Consider the following 12,525-nt stretch of genomic DNA (forward strand, 5'->3'; position numbering starts at 1 on the left):
GTTACCTAGAAAATTTCTACAGCCTCCTGCAGAGGAGCCCCGGACCCAGCTTCCCTGGTGAATGGTCACCTCCCATTTGTGGGCAGTGCTGTCTTCCAGGGCATCTGGAGTCAGGTTGCAGATCTCAACTTTATCAAAATGCACTTTGAAGTCTTCAAATTTCATCCTGAGTGAAAGACATGAGAAGGTACAGGAATCACTCACTTCAGTGAAAGATGCCCAGCAGAAGTACTTACTCTCCAGAATCCCAAGGCCAGATCAGCACCTCGTGTGGATTAGTAAGGATGGAGTTATGCTAGTGTACACCAGGGGAGAAGCTAACTCTCACTCACTGTTGGGTAAAACATAAGCAACCTTATTTTCTGGGTGTGGTCCTGACATCTCTTACATTTCTATATTTACACATTTTTTAGGTTGGTTTTATTTAGTTACAGTTGAGCATAAGATGAAAACAAATTACACTGGCAGAAAATCTGTGTTAGAAAGAGTTATTTTGCCAACACCATCCTGGCCTTAATGGCTGCACCTATATTGCCAATGATCCAATCAGAGGATGGCAGGCATCTGTCCAGGAGATAAGTCTGCCTACAAATCAGCTGTGTGTTCAATGCCAGCCATATGACAGCACTACAAGAGACACGTAGTGATGGATTAGCCGAGCCATGGTATGATTAGCCTGTCCAGACTGCAGTTAAAGTCACATTTGGGTCTCTGCTGAAGTGCCTAAGCTCAAGCTGCTCACCCTCCTCTCCTTTTGGGTGCCTGGGACCTTGTCCTAGCAAAACCACACACCAAAGACGAGAGACAAAATTGCTTGGACTTGAGTAGCGGCTTCAGCCTGCCCTTGAAGGTGGTACAGGCACTGCTGCCTGCTACTGTACCATGTAGATTGCACTAGATATATTTTGTACCCAAGGTGGATACATATACATGGCTATTGGAAGGAAGAAGCAAATGCCACAGTATGGGTGTTTTTGAGCTGCTAGGCTGGGCTGGTTGAAACTAGCCTGCTCAGCACACCAAGAAGCGGATAAGGGATGTGATCTTATCTAGCAGGTAAAAGTGCAAAAAGATATCAACAGTCCTGCTGGCAAAGGAGCCTGGTGTTCAGGACTGCACAAAACAGCCAAGAGAAAGGACAGATGGAGCCAGGCACTACTGGGCATGTTGTGCAGCCCTGGGCAAAAGGAGCAGTGCAGGGAAGCTGTCTAAGAGATCAGCAGCTTGTGTGGTGGGCATTGCAAGGAAAGGAGCCTGATATGTTCTTAGAATGAGGGAGCCCTTGATGGGCTGAACTTCCCTCTGTAAAAGGGAAGAGAAGTTAGGTCTTCTTGAGAGCAATTTATGGCATCCAAATGTGTCCTGTGCTCTAAGGTGCTCCTCTAAGAGCCCCTCTCTTTCCATTGACCATAGACATAATGTACAGAAATTTATCTCCCTAACATGAACTTTCATAACTATGCTTTTACTTTTCCTTTTCCTTTATAAAGGTTGGAAAAGACCTCTAACATCAAGTTCAACCATCATCCCAACTCAACCATGCTTACTAAACCATGTCCCAAAGTGCCACCTCTACACACTTTTTGAAAACCTCCAGGGATGGCAACTCAACCACTTCCCTGGGCAGCCTGTTCCAAAGCTTTACCACTCTCTCGGTAAAGAAATTTTTCCTAATATCCAGTCTAAACCTCTCTTGATGCAACTTGAGGCCATTTTCTCATGTCCTGTCACTAGTCACCTCGGAGAAGAGACCAACACCCACCTCTCTACAACCACCTTTCAGATAGTTGTAGAGAATAATTAGGTCTCCCCTCAGCCTCCTTTTCTCCAGACTAAACAGCCCCAGTTCCTTCAACTGCTGCTTGTAAGATTTATGCTCCAGATCCTTCACCTGCTCTGTTACCCTTCTTTGGACATGCTCCAGAAGCTTGATTTCCTATTTGTACTCAGAGGCCCAAAACTGAACACAGTATTCAAGGTTTCCTCCAGTGGCTGGTGCCTAACAACAAAACGGAGTAGCAGGAGGGCAGAGTTTCTCCAAGACTGCAAGTTTATCTGCAGCAGTGGCAGATGGGACCCAACTAGCCCTCAGTTTCGCTCACTGAACACAGCTAGCTTCATTTTTCTGCTGCATAAGAAATAGATGTCTGTGGTGGTATTAATTTGCACTTGCTATGGCCCATTTTACAACTTGTTTTTATTGTGGAAAGAAACAGGAGGGTTTGCTTTCCTGAGCGCTGATCTCTTTCTTGTTGACTATTCACATGTACTCCTAGTCATAGGCACTGCTAATTTTCACTTTGATTCTCAGTGCACCAGAGCATAGACAGCACAGAAAAATCTGTCTCCAAGTGGCCCAGTTTCCTGTCCACTCTTTGCAATTTTGGGCTCTTTGGAAATATGCTGCAAAGCAGATGAAAGAGTTGCAGTTTATAGATTAATTTTGGCTTCTAAAAGGTAAAATACCTGTTCTGACTTTCCTAGGGCTATCCTGGATTTGCACTGGTTAAGGGAAAAGAAGACTCTGATCCTCTGATTTTAGCAGGGAATGGACTAGGCTGAGTGAGAAGCTAATTTAGCCAACAGCAGGATGCCTTCTTCCCATCTAGTAGAAAAATCTGGACAAGATCAATCCGAACTACTAATATGTAGCCAAAATATCTTTGGAGTAGTTAAAGAGGTCAGGAGGCCCTCAGCATGTTACCATGAAGATTTTCTTCAGACCTCACAAATCTAAAGAACAAAAGAAATAAAAGGTCTCATCAGACCACATTTCCTACCTTGTCTGCCTTATCCCATGTAGTCCTCTACAGCTACACTACATTTTGCAGAAAATGCACTGGTGATATGACACTTCTCTTGATTTAAATGTTCCATGGTTTTTAATCTAATTTCCCCCTATTTTCACCTATTTCCTCCTCGCACCATTCCAGTGTCTTTAGGGATATACCACATTACTGCTCATGCAAAGTCTGTACGTAAAGCCTGATAGAGAAACGAGGCTTAAGGAGGAGAGAGAGGAAAACGCCTCTTTGAGAAATACAGAGAAGTCAAAATATATTAAGAAAAAACAAGTCTAGTTGTCTGGGTGAAGGGTTTAGCTGGTATCACACTTGCCTGACTGGTTTTGGAAGCATGTTCTACATTCTGCATGTGACTTTTGTCCACTTAACCCGTTCAGAAGAAATTTCATTCCCAATGGTTTATGTTTCTGCTCTGATTGACTGAGGTGCTGGATGAGAAAGGCCAACATTTGTCTCAGTATGCTCAACGTCATTAATTTCTATTTGCCTTCTGAGGACATACTTAACTGTCGGCTTAGCTCTGTAGGACAGATGATTTTTCAAGAGCTTCATTGTTTGTTTGACACCTGCTTGCACAGTTGTACGTCCGTTACAGGGTCAGGCTTTAGTCATGCCCTGTACTGAGAGACTTGCTGGAGGTACTTGGGTTCTAGGTGAAGTCTCTGCCCCTTTTTCATTCATCTCATCAGCTCCACATGTAGCCAGATCAAAACCATATAAAAAGACCACAGATTTATTTTGGGAAATCTGGAAATGCCCTACTGCATTTTCAATGTCAATAGCAAAATAACTCAAAATATCCTTTGTAAAAAATACTTAAGTAATGGATCAGCCACTGGACCTACTTCCCTCCAGAGCTATGGAAGTTTGGGCTGAATTATTTTATGAGACTTAACACGTTGCATTATCTATCTCAAATAATTTTTCAGGCCTGAAGTGGAATTTCAGTTTAACTTGCAGGAAAAATCTGAACTAGCCCCACTGCACACCTCTCTAAATTTACCTCTGTGTAAAAAGGATGAGAATCTGGCCCTAGAAAATGTGACCAGACACATTGGCAGTAGTGCACAGCATGGTTGGTATAGAGAGGGGATCATGTGCAAGTCAGCCATCTGCTCTGTCTGAAATCATGAATTTGGCTTGAAGAACACTTCACACTTCTAAAGCAATTTCTATCACGTTTTTTTTTCCATTTGATTTAATCTTTTCTTGACATTTTCTATCATTTCACACATATCTTGGTATTTTTTTTCTTACTTTCTTTAACAAGCAGCATTGCTTCTCAGGACTCAGTTGCCTTCCAGTGTACACCTAACATGAACCCTGAAGGCATTTTATAGGTGATACAGTACAATACAATGCTCCCTTCTGTAGATCCTGCCTTTGTTCATGGGAAGGATTTAAAGGCTGTTACATTCATGGTAGACACACGGTATTTGAACTATGCTAATGCCATTAATTGACTTTTAAAATGTTTATTTTATTTAAACAGACATGGGCACAGATGAAACACACAGAAAGCCAAGTGTGTACCTGCCCTCTCCTGGGCAGAAACCAAGCATTTCCTTACACAGAGACTTCTTCCCTATTGCTTGTTTTAGGCTCTTACTCCTTGATTTCTGACTAGAGCCACACATTTTAAAAATCTGCAGCTTACCAGAATTCTCCATCATCTAGTGCTGCCTGAGATAGGCGTCTCTGCTCCGACAGGCTAACCGAACGCCACTCTGGAGAGCTAAAAGAAAACAAAACCAAGCTTTACTATGGGGTATGTGTCTCAGAATGACTCATAGGACACAGCACCAGGCTGTTCTTCTTCCAGATGCGTTTTGTTTGGGTGGCTCACACAAACAAAGATGCATTTAATAGGTTTCCCAAATCCTGATGTCCACTCCTGGTCACAGAGACCCAACTAATGTAGCTGGAAGCTGGACCAAGCCAAAGATCTCAAAGCTGCTCCAGTATAGTCTTGTGTGAGTTATTGCCTGCACTCGAAGTTGGGACTGCTGTCAGGTGTTGGGTTAGGTATAATAGGACTATTGGTAAACCTCAAGATTTTGATGTCACCTCCTTAAATCTGTTTTCCATCTTAGCACCAACTCTTTTATATTTGTCAGTAATTTAGAGTCCAATATTTCTTCAATATTGAGTCAATGGCAATTGAATCACCTCCTTCTCCTGTCCAGAGAGATTTGCTGAAGTAACTGGGGTTCCAAGCAAAGTCTTTGCCTCCTTTTTATTTACTCCTACAACTCCAGCTGTAGGAGTAAAACCTTAACAAAAACCTGCTAAAGCTTTTGGGAAAAATTCAAAATGCCCTATTACATTTTCAATCTGACATAATAAACAGGGAGTAGCAGGCACCTTTGGTTGAGTGCAGAGGGAGAAATACAGTATCAGTTTCCAGCTTATCTGCAGTAGGACAAAGTATGGATGTTATGCTACAAGTACTACAGCAAAAGGCTTCGAAAAAGATAAACAAAAAAATCACTTCAAATATATAATTTTTCCCATCTGGAGTGTCTTAGAGTAAACTTATCCCATCTATATTAATGCATGCTTTTTGCTACTGCTAGACTTCGGGGGCTAAACAACCTAGACAGTGTGCCCATAACTGAGCAGCTTTGAAAATACTGAGGATGAAGTTACTATGGCAGTTATAACTTTGCACGGGTACAAACTCTTGATCTAATTTTCTGTGGAATATCCGGGGCTGCAAAAAGCTAGACAAAGAGCAACAGCTGGGATTTGGGCTTAGTGAGGCCAGCATCTCTGAGACAGTGCACTCACTTGTCACTCCAAGGGCCGTTCCACTCGACTTGTCCCCAGGGGTTCCTTATCCTTATCAGCTGCACTTGTCGGCCCCGATAGCTCACCTATGAAGAAAGAAATAGAGAGAATACGAAGTGATGGTAGATAGGGAGCAGGACTTCTCCAATGTGCAGAGGCTGGGCAAGCTGGTGTAAGAGGTGGGCAAGAGGTGCAGACTGCTAGATGAAATGCGGAGGGAAAGATGGATGGAAATTTGGATAACTCCCATGATAACTGCCCCTGTCACCTGAGGTCAGGGGACACTCCCTTATTTTTTCCCCAGGTCTCTTCTTGCCCCATACCACTGAACATACCTCATTGATGCCGGTCAAGGAGTAAGCATGGCCCTTTATAAGGCCAAAGGGGGTTTTGGCTTCTGACTCAGCAGCACTGCTGATCTGAAATATAGGAAAAAAATGTAAATCTCTCTTTAGAATGAGACTGCAAGTGGTGTCACCTGGTCCCCTTCCAAGCATCCAGTGCGAGGTCAGTGGCTACTCAGTACTACAGATATGGAACTTGTCTGTCTGCTTGATGCAGGCAGTGATGGTGAAACTGTGTCCTTTGAAGAAAGCAAAGGATGTGTTTCTTTTTAATTTTTTTTTAACATTGTTCACTGAGATGGAAAATAAGGTAGTTCCAGGATGAAATACCTCCTCTGCCTCTGTGATTCTGTATCAACATCATCTACATTTCTGGGATCTCAATCTTAACTCCTGTTCAAATGCGGTTTGTGTCAGCTAGGGGATGGGAAAATGTGCTCTTGGTTCGATAGCCAGTGTTGACATGGTCTCATTTCTTGTAAAAAGACACTTATGGAGCAGCAGTGGCAGTGAAGGATCCCATCAGCCAGATGAGTATCACAGTCTCCAATAAATATTTAATTAGTCTTTGCAAGGAGCAGAGATTCATCAGGAAAGAAAGGGAATCTCAAATCAGAAAACACTGAATCCCAAAGTTGAGGGCACAGGCTTAAGTCAAAAGGTCTGCTTTCAGGCAGGCAATGGGTTTGAGACAACAGATCTCCTTCAGCCTGGCACTTAATTAAGCTATTGGGCAGAGGGCAAAAAAAAAGCTTCTCCACCAGCCTTGGCACTTCCTTTGCCTCTGTTACAGGTCCCCAAAGGGGAAATGAAACATTTTGTTCTTGGTGGGATTTTTTGGTTGCTCTGAAACCTCTTTCTCCAGCTGCTCATTCTGGTGGAGAAACCTGGCACACTTTTGCTTTCAAACTGCCTTTCCCTCCAACCACAGTCAGCAAGGAACAGCAGTGGGGCTTTCAGTCTTGCTGTTGAGCAGCTCAGGCATTTTTCACCAGAAAGACACATGGGCGGCTCCTTTTACCTTGGGTCAGACACCCTGGCAAAGCAGTGTAAGTAACCTATGCAGGTGCTACCCATCAACAATATTTTTCTCTGGGAAAGCTAGAGGTTTTAGTCTCTGGAGGGATAAACTTGACATGCCCTAAGCCCCAGCCCAGTTTGCAAACAAACACACGGATCCTGAAAATTGTCTCGAGTCCCCCAAGTCCCCACAGCTGCTGTCACAGAATTCAGGCTGAAAAAAACCACCCAGATTTTGTAGTCTCTAGAGCCACTACCTTCTCAAAAAGCTATGGCAAGTTTTAATGCTAGGTGACCTAAACAACTGGGAAATAAACTTCAGTCTCACCAAGTGCTCATACTCATGTCACTAAATACACTCATGCCCTAAATACAGTGGCTGCCACCTGCTGAAAAATGATGAATTTTTTTTTTCTTTTAAACAACAGTACTAAGGACTACATATCTATCAGTTCATAGCTATTATTTGCAGAGTTAAGTGCATATCCATGTACTTGTCATTAATTTAACAAGACTTTACAAAGAAGTTTTTTAATGCAGAAACCACAAATCTAAACTAAGACATTCAGACCTCATTTCTTACTTACATCGATAGAGCAGCCCACCATTGAGCATCTTTTCAGAGCTTGCTCCAGGATTTCATAGAAATTTTCAGGAGCCTTTTTAACCTCATATATTTCTCCTACACCCCCAGTGAAATCTTCCATGGCTTCTATTGTACTGCCTCCTTTCAGAGCCTCATAGCTGCCATTCAGCCTGGAAAACACATGCTGAGCATGAGACATACTTTCAAAACTTTGAAGATATCCATGTTTGAGAGATTTCTCACATGTGAGTAGAATTGCAGCAATGGCACTGAAGTCAAAAGAAGTACCCTAGAATGTACCCAATATGTGTGGCAGGAGTATTGGGATCATCCTACTTTCCTTGTTAATTACATTTTTAATTCATTCATTTCTTCATATCTTTAAAGCCTGTGGCTTTTCTTTCTTTAGTGCAAGTTGGCATGTTGGCAAGCCTGACTGTCACTGCATGTCAGTGGCTTGCTACCTGCCAAATCAGTTAAAAATACAGACTTAGCAAGAACCATCAATTGAGGTCTCAGTAGACACACATATAGCAGGATTCAGGCTTTGATCCAACTTTCTTGCTATCAGCTAGGGATGTATTTAACAATATGCTGGAAGCTGGGACCCACCTACAAGAAATAGATATAATGTCTTTAGTTGAAGGCAGCAGCAAATGTAAAAAAAAACCCACCACCAAAAAACACAGGATAGAAGGTGTTCACTTGAGTTGTGACTAATGTATGTACAAATTGCAAATAATGTGTGTACAATTAGCAAATTATGTGTGCACAGTGACTTACTTGGCATAGGCTTTCTCCAGTAAGGCACTCCAAAATTCATTGTGCTCAGCTGAGTGAAGGAAAACCAACCGGCCTTTGAAAGTGGGTAATCGGTCATCAATAACGACATCCAGCCACTCATTGTGCTGCCAAAACTATTTAGAAAGGATAGGGTGTGAGTTTGCTAACAGCATGTCATTTTCTGAGTGTAGGACTCTGGTGTTCCAGCACTTCTAAGTGTAAGTTAGTGACAATCACAGGCTTGATTAGAACTCATATGTAAATCATCTGTTCCCAGTATACCATGATAGCGTGCTCTGAAGGAAGGTTCTCTATCTTAAGAGGAGACCAAGACTATATGTCTAGCGCTGTACTGTAGCTCCTTGTCTGAATAACATCATTCAGGTAGCTACAGAGGGGGTCACTGCATGGTTTAGGACACATCAGACATGCACATATTACGGATCCCAGTCAGTCCAGTTTGCGTGCCCAGGAAAATGTGAAATGATTTCTGAAAGCATACATCTATTCACAGGGCCAAAGGGGCTATGCACATGCCTGTGGGAGGCTGACATAGCCTTCTAGGTTGTTTCTCAAAACACGAACAGCAGTGTAAACTGAGCAATCCCTCTTTTTTCAATGTATCCTCTGCAATAACCAGCAACCCCACTGCAGAACAGACCATGACATGTAATAATATAAATGTGTTCTTGCTGTGCTAGATGTTCATCTTACCTGGAAATGAAATATACCAGCATAATCTGGCCCAAAATTTTGATCCAGTGGCACCACTCTTGCTAGGGTTTTTTCATTCAGTGTGAGACAAGCTATAGCTGCTAATAGCCAGCAGTCACCTGTGAATGGAGAAGGGGGAAAAAAACTTCATTTTTCCTCCCTTCAAGAAGAGAAGAAGGTGATATAGGGGCCAGAGGAGATGTTAATGTCCACTACCAGCCACCCCTCGTGAAATTCAAAAGACAGTGTCCCCAGGAAGTATGTCCCTGCCTGTCCATCATAGACAGTGCTGCAGTTTGGAGGCACTGGTAGACAAAAGGCCACCTTGGGCTCACACTACCCTCATGTGGAGATCTTTCCCTGATTTTGAATCCTATTGCACTAGAATGGTCTCTGGCATGGAAGGGAGCATGCTGTCAAGCAGGTGGCTGCTGGCAAGGTTAGCATGGGCAGTACCTCCAGCTTCACTACTCCCATCAGTTCAGGAGGGACAATATCTCTTTGTGAGTGAGGATATTCTTGCTGCTTCTCACAGGGTGCAGCCACGAACACATCCACCCACGGGGGGTCACTCACCAAGGTCCCCTTGGCAAATATCAGTTCTTGTGGCTCCTCCAAGGACAAACTTGGGATCTTTGACGATGTCCTGTAAGAGAGACATAGAGTGGCTTAGAACGTGACAGGAAAATATCACCATCACTGAGCCCAGAAGTGCAGCATGGTGTACGCCACATGAGCTATATTATCCTGCAGCAGCACAGCCACCACAAAAAAACTACGTGGGGAATACTTGCTAATTAATAACAGTGTAGAGCAATTAAAGAATTAACTATCCTCATTTTTTTTTCATAATTAGTTGGCTGCTAATGAAAGGCTGGCATTCTTTATTCATCTGTAGACAACTGTTAAAATATAGCACAACCTATTCCAGAATCATGACACTAGGCTACAATCCTGACTAATATTTTTTGTTCGCTTCTTTTCCCTCAATGGCAGGAAAAACTAAAATTGGCAATTTACCTTTAAATGCACTATTAACCCTTTCATTTATGTGCACAAAATACCTGGACCATACAGTGTCTGATAAGCATGAGACCATTTCCTCCTCAAATAAGCAAATAACAAAGGTAGACTCAAACCTTGTTTATTTTACAGAGTTAATTTTTAGGAGCTAACACTACCCACCCTTGTGTGCTCAGCAGCCAGAGGAACTGGTCCCCATAGAGGCCTTAAGGCAATCCCCAAACATTTATTTGACTGTTTTAATCAAATTACTAGCACCACAGCTGACAGAAAAATTACAGTGGTAAACTAATACATGTGGCAGGAATCCCCCTCTCTTCTCCCCTTTCCCATGAACTGTAAGCTGAATTTAATTGATTGAATAGAAAAGGGGGGAGGAGAGTAGCATAAATATATTTCTAGGGGGAATATGCTTGTAGTTAATCAGTCTTCCCTGCAGACCCCATGGCTTGAAGCAGACCCTTCTGCCTGAGCTGCAGAAGCTTGCAAAAAAACAACTTAAAGAGGGGAGTAAAACAGAAACATGGTCATTTAACATCTTCGTTTTCCTAGAAGAAAACTAAGTTTCTTTAGTTCATAACACTGCATTTTGTGAGGCCATCAGGGCAGGATGTTGATAGTTTTTATCAGCTTCTTGAACTTATTGCTGAAGAATCTGCTGCTGGGCACTGCTGGAGCCAAGACACTCGCCCCAGCTAACCAGCACCGCTCACTCTGCTCACTCTGCAGAGGCAATATTCAGGATGAAGCTGGTTTGCTTATTTTTTGTTTGCCTTTGCTGAGGAGGAGGTGGTGGTCACGTTGCACCTCAGCCACAGGTGCCTCAGAGAGGAGGCACCTGAGCATGTCGTGTCCCCAGTCTGTAGAGCAAAGGGAAATCAAACAGCAGCTCCTCCTTACCTGGCCCACCTGCTTGTTAAATACACTCAATCTTGCTGGGACTGGATACAAACAATAAAAAACAGAGCTCATTGCCTTTAGACATAAATATAACAACAGCTGATAAAGTAGCTGATCTTTAATAGATGTCTTGTTCTGGCATCATTTCTCCTGGAGAACATAATTCTTATAGCAAGAAACAACGTGTTGGTGAGCAACAAATAAAAAAGATTTTCCTTTAGCATAGGACTGAACATTAGGTTCATGTCTTATTGCTTATTACACAGGTCTACAATCGACATGTGGAAAATTATTTGCAGTCTCCTATGCCTAAAGGAAACAACATTAACATTAACATTAGCATTAACATTAACAATATCAATATCAATGAAAAGGAGTTGAAAGGATTTTGACTGGGCCTGTACCACATTCTCTGCTACACAAAAGAAAACCACACTCTACACTTTCTGGGTGGATATTGCAAAAATAATTCTAATTTTAAAGGGATTTTTAGACTGGATGGTATAGTAACATGTATCAGGGCTTTCAGCATGTTTGAGGTCAAGACCCAGAGCTGGATCTTGCATTCACTCACTGCATAGAGTAAATCAAGGATATCCACAAGGATACTGCTTAAAAATAGGGTCATGAAGTCCTCAGACATGACCCAAGGTGACCCATGACTTTCCTGAAATGATATCAAACCTGTGTTTCTTTAGACTCTAAGGAAAACAAACTGCATCTCCTGTGCTTCTGTCTCACATTGATAGAGAGGGTACATGGAGACCTAAGAAAGGCTGAGGGTGAGGCTTTTATTAGATAGCCTAATTTCTGTGATTACATTTCTCTACCAGGTTCCAGCATGTGCTGCCCATCATACCAGTTGCCAGTGGCTGTTCATATTAGGAGAACTTCCTTCTTATTTCCTGCTGTAGACCACAGACTCATTTGTCATTGCTAAAACACATTTGTCTTTCCTTTCTTGGTGGGTCTTTTTTCATTCTTCAGCCTATGTGGCTAACTTTCCCAGACTGAACCGTTGAATTTATCCCAGCAGTTGACTTTAGATAAAAAATAAGATGGGAAAAAGGGAAGGGAAAAAGGGAAGGGAAAAAGGGAAGGGAAAAAGGGGTAATACAAGGAGAAAAGGGTCTTCAGATTATTCTAAAATTTTGATAAGGTACAGTTTCAAAGTTTTTATTTGTAATGAAAAGAGATTACTAAACAAAACCACTAAGTATCTTTCTGATCTGATCTTACAGTACTTAAGATTCATGCAGAAAGCAAGATATTCATCTGGTGCAGATCCATGTAACTCACTGACTGCTGTGGGAGACTTACAGTTTAGTGCTAGCTAAGGTTCTTGTTCACGCTGTGTACAAATGTGTATATATGCAGGTATATGCATGTCAAAATAATGAGAAAGCCTCCTCTACTCTGATTAGTAAAGATTAAACTCTAACAGGGTGTAAATCTGAAGACTAACATTATTTGGCCCTGCAATTACCGGCATTTATTGTGCTACACTTCATCCAAGCTATTGTAAAATACTGGTAGGAGAGGCAGTAAAAATCAGTCACCG

General features: G+C 42.3%; 2 protein-coding genes across 6 annotated transcripts in view; one reads left to right on the forward strand and one right to left on the reverse strand.

Annotated features, from left to right (window-relative positions):
* CAPN9 (calpain 9) overlaps positions 1 to 12,525 on the reverse strand; it is a 45,494-nt gene that overhangs the window by 12,716 nt on the left and 20,253 nt on the right. For all 5 annotated transcript variants that reach the window (XM_054061379.1, XM_054061381.1, XM_054061382.1 and 2 more), the window contains 8 exons: positions 9,618 to 9,687; positions 9,042 to 9,160; positions 8,328 to 8,461; positions 7,546 to 7,714; positions 5,930 to 6,013; positions 5,595 to 5,680; positions 4,462 to 4,539; positions 6 to 166 (listed from right to left, as the gene is read on the reverse strand). In XM_054061379.1, the coding sequence (XP_053917354.1) occupies positions 6 to 166; positions 4,462 to 4,539; positions 5,595 to 5,680; positions 5,930 to 6,013; positions 7,546 to 7,714; positions 8,328 to 8,461; positions 9,042 to 9,160; positions 9,618 to 9,687 (901 nt within the window). The remainder of the gene's footprint in view (positions 1 to 5; positions 167 to 4,461; positions 4,540 to 5,594; positions 5,681 to 5,929; positions 6,014 to 7,545; positions 7,715 to 8,327; positions 8,462 to 9,041; positions 9,161 to 9,617; positions 9,688 to 12,525) is intronic.
* The window catches only part of AGT (angiotensinogen), a 47,554-nt gene that overhangs the window by 6,437 nt on the left and 28,592 nt on the right, over positions 1 to 12,525 (forward strand). The gene's annotated exons all lie outside the window — the stretch shown is intronic.

This window comes from Cuculus canorus, chromosome 3, assembly GCF_017976375.1.
Source record: "Cuculus canorus isolate bCucCan1 chromosome 3, bCucCan1.pri, whole genome shotgun sequence".
In the NCBI taxonomy this organism is placed as follows: domain Eukaryota; kingdom Metazoa; phylum Chordata; class Aves; order Cuculiformes; family Cuculidae; genus Cuculus; species Cuculus canorus.